This window comes from Ammodytes marinus (genome assembly GCF_949987685.1).
Source record: "Ammodytes marinus genome assembly, chromosome: 18".
NCBI lineage: Eukaryota > Metazoa > Chordata > Actinopteri > Uranoscopiformes > Ammodytidae > Ammodytes > Ammodytes marinus.
In genome coordinates, this window is record NC_137222.1 from 11,449,866 (window position 1) to 11,461,117 (window position 11,252).

The 11,252-nt window shown below is 44.6% G+C and overlaps 1 protein-coding gene across 1 annotated transcript in view; it reads left to right on the forward strand.

Annotated features, from left to right (window-relative positions):
- ric1 (RIC1 homolog, RAB6A GEF complex partner 1) overlaps window positions 1-10,362 on the forward strand; it is a 34,224-nt gene extending 23,862 nt beyond the window's left edge. Inside the window, exons 8-27 of the mRNA XM_080046655.1 lie at window positions 439-527; window positions 1,274-1,418; window positions 1,526-1,574; window positions 1,838-1,999; window positions 2,097-2,315; window positions 3,146-3,184; window positions 3,727-3,837; window positions 4,120-4,209; window positions 4,331-4,491; window positions 5,135-5,273; window positions 5,385-5,501; window positions 6,008-6,415; window positions 6,845-7,156; window positions 7,346-7,504; window positions 7,998-8,134; window positions 8,285-8,565; window positions 8,680-8,892; window positions 9,015-9,192; window positions 9,291-9,479; window positions 9,664-10,362. Coding sequence (XP_079902781.1) covers window positions 439-527; window positions 1,274-1,418; window positions 1,526-1,574; window positions 1,838-1,999; window positions 2,097-2,315; window positions 3,146-3,184; window positions 3,727-3,837; window positions 4,120-4,209; window positions 4,331-4,491; window positions 5,135-5,273; window positions 5,385-5,501; window positions 6,008-6,415; window positions 6,845-7,156; window positions 7,346-7,504; window positions 7,998-8,134; window positions 8,285-8,565; window positions 8,680-8,892; window positions 9,015-9,192; window positions 9,291-9,479; window positions 9,664-9,970 — 3,505 coding nt within the window. The 3' untranslated portion in view covers window positions 9,971-10,362. The remainder of the gene's footprint in view (window positions 1-438; window positions 528-1,273; window positions 1,419-1,525; window positions 1,575-1,837; window positions 2,000-2,096; window positions 2,316-3,145; window positions 3,185-3,726; window positions 3,838-4,119; window positions 4,210-4,330; window positions 4,492-5,134; window positions 5,274-5,384; window positions 5,502-6,007; window positions 6,416-6,844; window positions 7,157-7,345; window positions 7,505-7,997; window positions 8,135-8,284; window positions 8,566-8,679; window positions 8,893-9,014; window positions 9,193-9,290; window positions 9,480-9,663) is intronic.
- The last annotated feature ends 890 nt before the right edge of the window (window positions 10,363-11,252 follow it).

Sequence of the window (11,252 nt, forward strand, 5' to 3'; positions counted from 1 at the left end):
CATCATATGTGTCCTTTTGATATGAAATACAATCAGATTTATTAGTTTAATGACACAAGTCACGAGTGCCCGCGATCGCTGCGGCATCGCCAGAGACACGGACGTCCAGACTCTCTTGAGATTTCCTTCCGTTGGACACTAGAAGCAACCTCCGTAAAACGGACACGAGTGACATACGTATGTGGAAACGAGGCGTAAAGGGCTTGTTACTGTGATGCAGATCACTTTGACTTCTAGTACTGAGTCAGCAAGGAGTTTGCTACCTGCACAGACATGCAGCAGTTCAAAGCATAAAAGTGTTGTTGGAGGTACTCCCCCATATTACAGCCACAGGTCAATTACACTAATGCAGCATACTGCATGCTCCCCCAGGCAACAGGTTATGGCTGTTAAGTTTTTTGTTTTTTTATAAAATGCCGTCTTCTTTTTTCATTTCAGCGGCTCAGTGCTGGTGTACATGATAGACACCACGACAGGATCCATGCAGCTTTCCCACAAACTGGAGCTCACACCAAAACACTACCCAGGTATAACCCCATATGCTCCCTCACCCTCCTTTTACTGTCTCTGCCCGCTCTTACTTTACACACATTCCTCCTCCAGATAACTTGCATTCCTTCAGCTGTCTTTCTCTTTGTGTTTCCCCTTGGTTCACATCTGTTTCAGTCAGACTCCTGTAAAGCCATAGCTCCCCCTAGTGGGGGAAACAGCATGTAGGCCCATCACTACTGTAGGTCTTGAAAAGTCTGTAAGAACACTGAATGTATTTTCCTCAAAGGCAACCTTTAGGGTATCTTAAACTACAGTTTTAGACTTGGGTTGCGACAGTGGTTTGGAATTTCAATCCAGTTCGAGCACTGAACAGCTTTATTTCTTAAATTAATTATTTTGAATTCCGTCCATCCATTTTCTTCTGCTAATCTTAGTTCAAGTTGTGTAAATTGAGTTAATAACATCCTAATACAGAAACCATTATTTCTCTGCTGTCTGCACAATGAAGATCTAAGCACTCATTTGTTAACACCTGGCAAAGTCTCCAACACGGAGACAATACACAGGATTGTTTTGTCGTAAACAATGTTATTTGGTCTTTAAAAAACAGTGTTGCAGTGTAGCTTACTGCAACAGGGATGATCAAAGTTACTTTTTTTAACTTTGTTTCTCACTTTAAAAACAAAGTATTCAAATTCTATAATAATACAAATATACTAAATAGGATTAACTCAAGCTTGCTTGAACCCTTCTAACACCTCGGCATTCTTCACCTTTCCAGACGTTTATAACAAGACAGGCCCAGTCAAGCTGATCAGCTGGTCACCTGACTACAGCGTGGCCATGGTTACATGGGAGTGTGGCGGCCTATCACTGTGGAGTGTCTTTGGAGCTCACCTCATCTGCACTCTGGGCGAGGACTTTGCGTATGTACACACAAACACACACACACACACGCGCACACACACACACATTCACTTAACACCTCATACAATAATGCAAAGTAATATTAATTTGAGTGTCTTCCCCTCAGGTATCGTTCTGATGGTACAAAGAAGGACCCCATTAAAATCAGCTCTATGGTTAGTGGATTTATTTCATTCTTCCCCCAATCTACATTTTAAGATACATTTTAAAATAATACATTTCAAAATTAACCTGTTTGTAATTTTTTTTAAATCAGTTTGACAAGTTAAAAGTGAATGTATTAAGTTAAGATTGTTTAAATTCTGTACCAATTAAACTAAAATTGCTTTTCTTTTGCGATAGATGTGTATATTTAACTGAGTTTTCTCTATTGGTTGATTTTTTTATCTATTTATTTATTTTTTGTCACCCTTTCCAGAGCTGGGGAGCAGAGGGCTACCACCTGTGGGTGCTGCCCAACAAACAGGAGAGGACAAAGGTGGAGGACGAGGAGATGGCATCACCTCCTCCTTCCTCTCTGCAGGCTGGCATACTGCAGTTCCATTTCATCAAGAGCGCCCTCACAGTCAACCCCTGCACGGTGAGAGGAGGCACATCTTAAGTTTGTGAAATCACTCATTTCGCACACACACGCATTTAACATTCACACTCCCCCTGCTCCTCTCCTGTCTGTACAGAGTAACCAGGAGCAGGTGTTGCTCCACGGTGAAGACCGCCTCTACCTCACCTGTGGCGACCCCTCGCAAGTCAACAGCAGCTCCTCCGACACACAAACACACACACACTTACACCCACACGAAGGCAGCAGCCCGCTGCGCCATCCCCCAAACCCCGACACCTCTCTCTCTCAGGGACTCAGCACTTTACTGGGACACAAGCACTGGCACGTGGTCCAGGTAAGGATGTGTATTCATCACACCTGGTTAGGTTGGATTTATGGGGACAGTTATGAAGAAATTCTTGCTTTTCACTAGCCTGGAAATCCAGACCTGCCGCTAGGCGCTCGCAAATTAAATTTGCTGCGCCTGTTGGTCTGTACACTCTCCATTGAAGCTCATTTAATATGTCAAGAAATCCTGAGCTACCAATCAAATCGTTCTTTCTGATATGGGTGGGCCAGAGCCCTATGTAAGGTGCTCTGGGGCGGACGTAACCGGATGACGACAGTGCTGTGCATCATGCGACGCCGAAGCTGTGATAGTAAATAGTTTGAGACGCTTTCGCCTCGACACTTAGCCATTTGGAAGATGGCACTCAAATCTTTCATTAACTAGTAGGAGGAATGTTCTGTTTTGCCGACCGACCACGCCAAAAGTTTAATTTAACAGTTAACCCGCTGTTCGCTAAACGAACGGGGCTTAAGGGCTTAATATGTCACCTTATATATCTATTGCTCTGATTGGTCGTAGTTCTATCCAATTGCGTGCAGTGGCATTTGAAATGCACGCTTAGGTGCCCTGTGAGTTGGAAAGGTCTATTGAGCGTGGCCAGACCCTATATTGTTCTGGATATGGGTCTGGATTTCCAGGCTAGCTTTTCACATGTCTAGAATGTAGTTATGGTTCTTGCTTCTCCCTGCTTTTCTCAAGCTTCCAGTTGCATGAATGGAAACCAATGCTGCACTGAGAACATCTCCATGTGATCTTGCCTGTGTGTTTATAGTTCAGTGAATATGTAGGGTAGTCATTTATTTTCTATTTGTAATGTTATTTTCATTTTCATCTAGATTCACAGCACATACCTAGAGAGCAACTGGCCTATAAGGGTGAGTATGGGAATGCCATTGCTTGTACTTTTGCCCCCTGGTCCATCAGATCAGTTGTCAGTAAAGTTGTTAGTCACTTGTAGAGACGTGTAGTAAATCATTCTTGAAAATTCCTACAATAAATATTCAACTTCTGTTTACCTATTTTATGTGTTGGACACATAGGCCTATGGTGACACAAACAGGCTATTGCAAACATTAATTACAGTAATCGTGACAATCAGGACACTCAGTGTGCTCAGACAGTAAGTGAGATATCACTACGGGTACAAAGCAGTTATGTTTAACTACAATCATCACGCTGCAGTTACAAATGGGTGTACATTGATTGGATTACAATTCACGAGAGCTAGAAAATATCTCTATTGAAAGTGAATGTGTAGCATATGAAAGCCATTTTTATTATAGATGACAATTTAAACATACCAGTACTTGTCCTTTCAGTGTACCAGTAGTCAATAAAACTGTGTTTGATATATTGTGTGTGTTTGTATGCTGTGTCAACACTTGAGATGATATTCTTTGTCTCTGTGCGTGTGCAGTTTGCAGCCATAGACACAGCAGGCCAGTGCATGGCTGTAGCAGGGAGACGGGGCTTTGCACACTACTCATTATTCACAAGGAAATGGAAGCTGTTTGGAAATATCACTCAGGTAGGTTACATTGATGGCTGGGAGATATCAGTGGTGACTGTAAAGTGTTACCTTTTAAAGCTATAGTAGTGTAATTTTGTCCAAACTGAACATGTCAATAATCTAGAATCCATATTGAAATATGTCTGGACTGTCAAAATACCATTAAAGTCTGTAGATTCATACCTTTGCGATTTCTTTTCGGTTTTTGGGTCTGTTAGGTTTAAAAGATATTCCCTATTGTGTTTTTGTTGCCAAAGTAAACTTGTGTTAATGCATGTACTTGTCTGCATTACTCTGTAGGAGCAGAACATGACGGTGACGGGAGGTCTGGCTTGGTGGAACGACTTTGTGGTGGTGGCCTGTTACAATTTCATAGACCAGCAAGAGCAGGTGAGACAAGAGCAGCACTTCTTTCACTTTCGCTGTTTCTCATCAATCCAACAATGTCTTCCTGTCCCTGTCTCGTTTGCCTTGTTATGACCTTTCCCTCCTGTCTCTCTGTTGACACCAGTTGAGGCTCTATCAACGCTCAGCCAACCTGGACAACGCCTTTGCATCCGTCACTAAGTTGCACTCAGACACTCTGCTGCTCAACGTCTTCAGAGACATGATCATCCTGTTCAGAGCCGACTGCTCCATCTGCCTCTATAGCATCGAGAGGAGGAACGACAGGTGGGCCCCTTGTGCTCCACACTTTACACCGACAGTCTCAGCTTGAGAAATACTGACGGATAAATCTCATTTGTTTGCATTATGCCTGGCCAGTTTTGTCCTGTTGTTTTTAACTTTTAACTTATTTCTGTGCTTTGTAAAAGAAGGGAGGATTTGCAAGATGGTTTATACTCCCTAAATTTTTACGGTGTTTTGGATTTGATTGTAAGGATTAGCCTAAAGTGCAAATCCAAATTGTGAGCAATCAAATAAATACTTGTTTTAAAGATGACATTCTAAACCCCAAAGTTTTCCCCACCTTCAGCAAATGTTCTCCCTTTCACACACTCCAGCCGCAGGGAAATCCCTGGCACCAGATGTCATAATAGTTTTTCGGTAATCATTCAGCCAGATTTTCCCTTGGGAAAAGAGGCTTTCAGTAGAGTCCACTGACCTAAAACCCATCACATGACAGAACTGGGCCTCAGCTTTGCGTCTGGCCGAGACTAGCCATTATTTCAATGAACAGTGTTTGGTTAACCTCAAACTTTGTCTGAATTGTAAAGATTTTTTTTTCCACTGCCCTGCCACTCATGTACAATGAGTAAATATAAGTCATGATTCTGACTTCTAATATCTCTACCTCCTGTTTTCTATTTTCCAGTCCACACCCGACAGCCAGTGTGGAGTTGTTACAGGAGGTATCAATGTCTCGCTACATCCCTCACCCTGCCCTTGTGGTCTCTGTCACTCTCACCTCTGTGCGCACAGAGACTGGCATCACATTGAAAGCCCCGCAGCAGGTAAAGAAAGAGTAAAATAATACACACACACACACACACACACACAACACATAGATATTTGACTATACTGTATGTGCATGTGCATTTATGATTCATGCGTGTGTGTCTCAGGCCTGCATGGCAGAGAGCATCATGTTGAATCTGGCTGGCCAGTTGATCATGCTGCAGAGGGATCGTTCAGGGCCGCAGGTACGAGAGAAGGAGACGCCTGCCAACAACAAGAAGTTGGTGAGTTCAAATTTCTCCCTTGGATTTCCTTGTTAAGTGTATGTTGTGATATATTTTTGGTTCGACCGAAGAGCGAGGCCAGCTCTATAAACGCAACTTAAGCTTAGTAAGTGAGCGAGAGACCAAATTTCAAGATTGGTCGGACAAGTCATTACGTCATTACAATGTCCCCATTGGTTGTTGCCCTTTCAAAATGAATCTGCCCCAAAATAGAGACGTGGCTAGATGTAAATTGAATTTTCTTGTTGACAAAGCAGACTCAGCGTTAAATGGAGTTATTTCTTTACCATATCCGACGGTCAGTCAGTGTGGTAGATAACATAAATGACCCCAATTTTTTTTTCTTACATTAGCTGCACTGCATAAGAATGTACATGTAGCCTACTACATCACTGCCACACAGTAATATTAACATTTGTGCTACTTACCCAATTGCGCTGCAGCATTAAGTATTCACCTAGTGTCATTAGTATCTCCCCATAACGCTTTTTTCCTTGTCTCGTCAGCTACCGTTTTGTCCTCCGATAGTGCTGGCCACGTGTGTGGAGAACGTGTGGACCACGTGTCGCTCCAACAGGAAGAAGCGCCACCTGCTGGAGGCCCTGTGGTTGTCGTGCGGCGAGGCGGGCATGAAAGTGTGGCTGCCGCTGTTTCCCCGAGACCATCGCAAGCCCCACTCCTTCCTGTCCAGACGCATCATGCTGCCTTTCCACATCAACATCTACCCGCTGGCCGTGCTGTTTGAGGACGCCCTGGTGCTGGGGGCCACCAATGAGACGGTGCTCTACGACGGGCTGCAGGGATCCTCCGAGCCACTGGAGGCGCTGTTCCCCTACTGCACCGTAGAGAGGACGTCCCAGATCTACCTCCATCACATCCTGAGGCAGCTGCTGGTTCGCAACCTGGGTGAACAGGTATGAGCAGTAGCCTGGCGTCTCCTGATGTCAGCTTAGTTAACCAGTGCTATTGATTCTGAAAGCCTCTGTCAAACCCAAATCTACAAAATCCTTCTAACGGTAATTTGGGGAGTTAGTTGAATGATAGTTAATTAGCATCTGAAAAGCGTTATCAATCCAAATCAAAGATATTGTCATTTAAGTTTAGTAAACTTTACAGAAATTCGGATAAGATGAGGCAGGCTCTGCTCTGGTTCTTATTACACAATAAGTATTTGGAACCAATCACGGCAGTTCTCTGAAAAAAAGCTGTTTTCTTTCACAAATGTTTATAATATTCATTAACAATTATTTTCAATCAGATGTTTGTAATAGCTAATTGAGACACCTCACTTTTACTATTTAAGAGCAGGTTTCCAGAGGCTTTAATGTTCCCTCTCCCCACAGGCTTTGATGCTGGCTCAGTCGTGTGCCTCCCTCCCCTACTTCCCCCATGTCATGGAGCTGATGGTGCATGTGGTGCTGGAAGAGGAGGCCACGTCCCGGGAGCCCATCCCCGACCCTCTGCTGCCCACCGTGGCCAAGTTCATCACCGAGTTCCCCCTCTTCCTCCAGACCATAGTCCACTGTGCCAGGAAGACAGAGTACGCCCTGTGGAACTACCTGTTTGCCGCCGTGGGAAACCCCAAAGATCTGTTTGAAGAGTGTCTCATGGCTCAAGACCTGGACACAGCAGCCTCCTACCTGATTATACTACAGGTAGTGACGTAACGCACACTGACGCTTCATGTAGGGTTCCAACATTTTCAGCCAAGAACAGAATGTTAAAAAAGCATTACTTTCAAACAAAGGTTTATTCATAGCGCCGCCAAATCTGTTTAGGATGGTATGAAATAAAATGCTCACAGTCTTAGTCTTTTATTCTCCTGTTTTATTCCCTCTTTAAAGAACATGGAGGTCCCAGCAGTGAGCAGACAACACGCCACTCTCCTCTTCAACACTGCGCTAGAGCACGGCAAGTGGGACCTCTGTCGTCACATGATCAGATTCCTAAAAGCCATTGGTTCTGGGGAGATGGATACTCCGCCCCCAACACCCACCGCTCAGGTAAAGAACATTTCAGGTCATCTCTATACAAATTCCCCATGCTTGACACTTTCCTTCAACTCCGTCTATGGATATCAATAAAAAAATATGCAAGGAAGGGGCAGGACTGATTTTTTGCCATTGTTTCAACTGATTGTCATTCACATATTCAGGTTAATGAAGCTGGACTCAATTGTATGCGTTTCATCTGCCCACAATGAAATGCCAAAACTATTGACTACTGACTATAGTCAGTATGTTTGTGTGTTCCGCACTAAAGCACAACACTGGCATTTCAAATGTATCAGTGTAAAAAACTCAATTCATTTGTAGTCCATTTGATATGAAAAATGACTGCTGTAAAACTATAGTTTAAATATATTCATATAAATGAAGTCAATTTGTGAGTGGTGAGCTGAACTTAATGTAGCAAATATGAAACCCCATCATGCTTTGCATCCACAAACCTTTAACTGTTATCATGAAATAATGAACAATTTATCGCTGTTTTCAGGAACCCAGCTCAACTGGGGGTTTTGAGTTCTTCAGAAATCGTAGCATCAGTTTGTCGCAGTCGGCAGACTCAATCACTTTAGGCAAGTTCAACCTGCAGAAGACCTTCAGTATGCCGTCTGGACCATCTGTTAAAGGGTATGGACACATTCATACACACACAAACAGTATATCTGCACATAAATTGTGAGCACTAGTATTTTGTGTTGTTCAAAATGTCTTCACTTTTACATCTAAATGTTTCCACATTTTCTTTCTATATCCCCTTCTTGTGTTGATTCCTGCCAGTCGTGAAGTTGAGTGTGCAGAGAACATGTACATTGATTTGATGCTGTGGCGCCATGCCCGCCACCTACTGGAGCAGGTCCGCCTCCGTGAGCTGGGATGCTTCTCTGCGCAGCTGGGCTTCGAGCTCATTGGTTGGTTGTGCCGGGAAAGAAACCGTGTAGCACGTGTCGAGGATTTTGTTTCTGCGTTGAAGAGACTCCATAAGGATTTTCTCTGGCCCTTCCCTGTTATCCCAGTGGGAAGCCTCAGCTCGCCCCTGAAGAACGGACGGTGTCGGACAGGTGAGTGGCTGCAGAGTCAGCTTAAGAGGGAGCTGTATGGGAAACGAAATAAATTCAATTATCAACTCTATCCCGATCATTTATTTAATTTTTTTGTTGTTGTTACTCTTTAAGTGCTGAGCACACGGCTGTTGAAGTCGCAGTCAGCTGACAGTCTGTTGAACAGCGACATGGACACAGCGCCCCCTCAGGCAGCTCCCAGAAACCACAGCTGGCTGGACGGCCTCGAACAGAGGGACAAGGATTTGGAAACAACGTCGTCCGCTCACTCCAACCAACACTCACCACAGACCCATGATGCATTCCTGTCTCTTCTTACCAACAAAGGTATGATAAGGCTCCAACAGTTCTTTCAAATAGTTCTTGACTAATAATGGTCTATTCATAACCATCCTTAAGACATGACATTTCTTCCTTCTTTAACATTGTTTCACTTCTCGACCCTCTAGTGGAAGAATACAGTGTGGGCTCGGCCACAGACTTGACTGAAACCAGCTCGGTGGTGGATGGTGATTGGACCATGGTTGATGAGAACTCCTCCACTCTGAACCTGAGCCAGGCCGAGTTGGAGCACATCTCCATGGAGCTGGCCAACAAAGGCCCGCACAAGTCCCAGGTGCAGCTCAGGTGAGATCACTAAAACCCCAACTCCCATGATTCCACTGCAGTCTTGTCTCCATTCAAAGCCGGTATTTGACGTCTCTGTGCCTCACTGTGTCCTTTAGGTATCTCCTCCATGTGTTCATGGAGGCGGGCTGTCTGGAGTGGTGCGTGGTGATTGGTCTGATCCTGCGGGACGCTGGCGTCATAAAGCAGGTCATCTGCTTCCTGGACAGCCCAGAGGTTCCCCAGGAAACGGTGCAGAGTGTTAGAAGCGGCTTATTGGCTGTCGACACGTGGGCCTCCACTGACTGGTGAGAACAGCATGTGACCGGTCCAGATGTGTTTTTATTGCTCCAGTTTTTATTGTTTCTTTAATTGGCTTTTGTCAGTATAACAATGATCTGTACAGGTACTTCAGATACCTCCTTTACCTATTGAAATATGTAGCTGAAAAAAATCTGAGCTTTTTCTCTCCTCCCTCTCCCTCGTCTTCAGCCTGGGATACAAACCATTTCTTAACCTGATCCAGCCACAACTGCAGCAGCTGATGGAGTCGGCGGCAGGTGAGCCGGTGCAGCCCGAGGCCTTCCAGCCCAGCGGCCAGAGCTCCAAGCTGGGGAGCTCTGAGGGGCCGGGGGGAGCTGCTGCACCGCGAGTGGACGAGAGCAGGGGTGTGGCGGTGCCGCTGGGCCTGGCACTGCCCTCCCTAGAACCCTCCAACCCCCCCTCTGAGGACTGTCCCCCTGAACACACAGAGGAGCAGGGAGACGAGGAGGGAAACTATGACTGCACCCTGTCCTGAAGCCAGGAGCCTCCTCTCCACTCCGCCCCGTGAACTCTGGGCCCTCAACGGAAAGAGAGGAGGACAGCAGCAACAGTCGCTGGAAATAGACTTTATTTTTGTGTGCGTGTGTGTGTGTGTGTGTGTGTGTGTGTGCGCGCGCGCGTGTGTGCGTGCACATAAAGTACCTCTCCTGAAGGTTCTTACTTCAGTCAGTATTATCCACTCTTCAGATTTGCCCTTTCTGTGAACTTGGAACGGATAGGAAGCTACTAACAGAGCGACTGACAAGCCCGACTGGCACAAAGACGTCACAGCACATCCAGAGACGCGGTTCAGTCTTATGGTTCCTTTCTAACTGGCCTCATTTCACCAAAATGTACTTTCACTTTTTACAAAATGTTCTTCTTTTATTCCCCCTCCCCCCACCAAACAAAACAAATGTTTTTTGTGTGTGTGTTTCTTTTCTCGATTCAAGTGCAACAGGAGACTTTGAAATGCATTTTATTGTCTCCCCCCCCCCTCTCCAACAAAAAGCTCCATTGTTCCCTTATTTCCAATTGAAATGCAAGCAGCATCATGCTACGTCGCCGGGCAAAATGTAGAACAAAGCTCCTGTCACGAACCATTTTCCCAAGATGCAACAAAGTGTGTCTGAGCCGACTGTACAGTAAGTGTGCGCGAGAGGTGTTTCATACTTTCATACCTCATGTAATTTTAAAATATTTTGTGATACCTTTTTCAATAATGTAACGTGTACCGGATAACGTTATTTTTCTATCCATTACAGCTTGTCTCCCTGTAAAAACAAAAAATAATAATGTAATTCATGTAAAGTGACGAAGATTTCTAAGGAAATGATTTCTGAGAAGAACCCACTTGTGAGTGCAGACTAGTTTCTTACCACCGATCAGTACCTCTGTTTCATGTCATTTTTTTCATGCAGCAATTCCCCACGACCTTGCTTAAGTCGAGGCCCTAAAAGTGATAGGGCCTGGACGAAAAACCAAATCATATAATGCTTTATCCAGCTTTCAAACACACATCTGGGGTTTAGACTCTTGTGTGTGAGATTCAGAAATGTGTTTCCTTTGATCAGAAAGGCATTCATATCTGTCATTAAAGCCATCCGGAATTGTAGATTTTCTACCTATCCCTCATTTAAAGAGCATAATTGCTCATCACAAGTGTTAACAGTGACGCATCACTATCATTTTAAAGGGAGGATGGGATTCGCTTTGCTGTCACCTTGTCTATGGTTGTGTAATGAAAAAGTTGTTTGCGTAACATGACCCTCTTCATC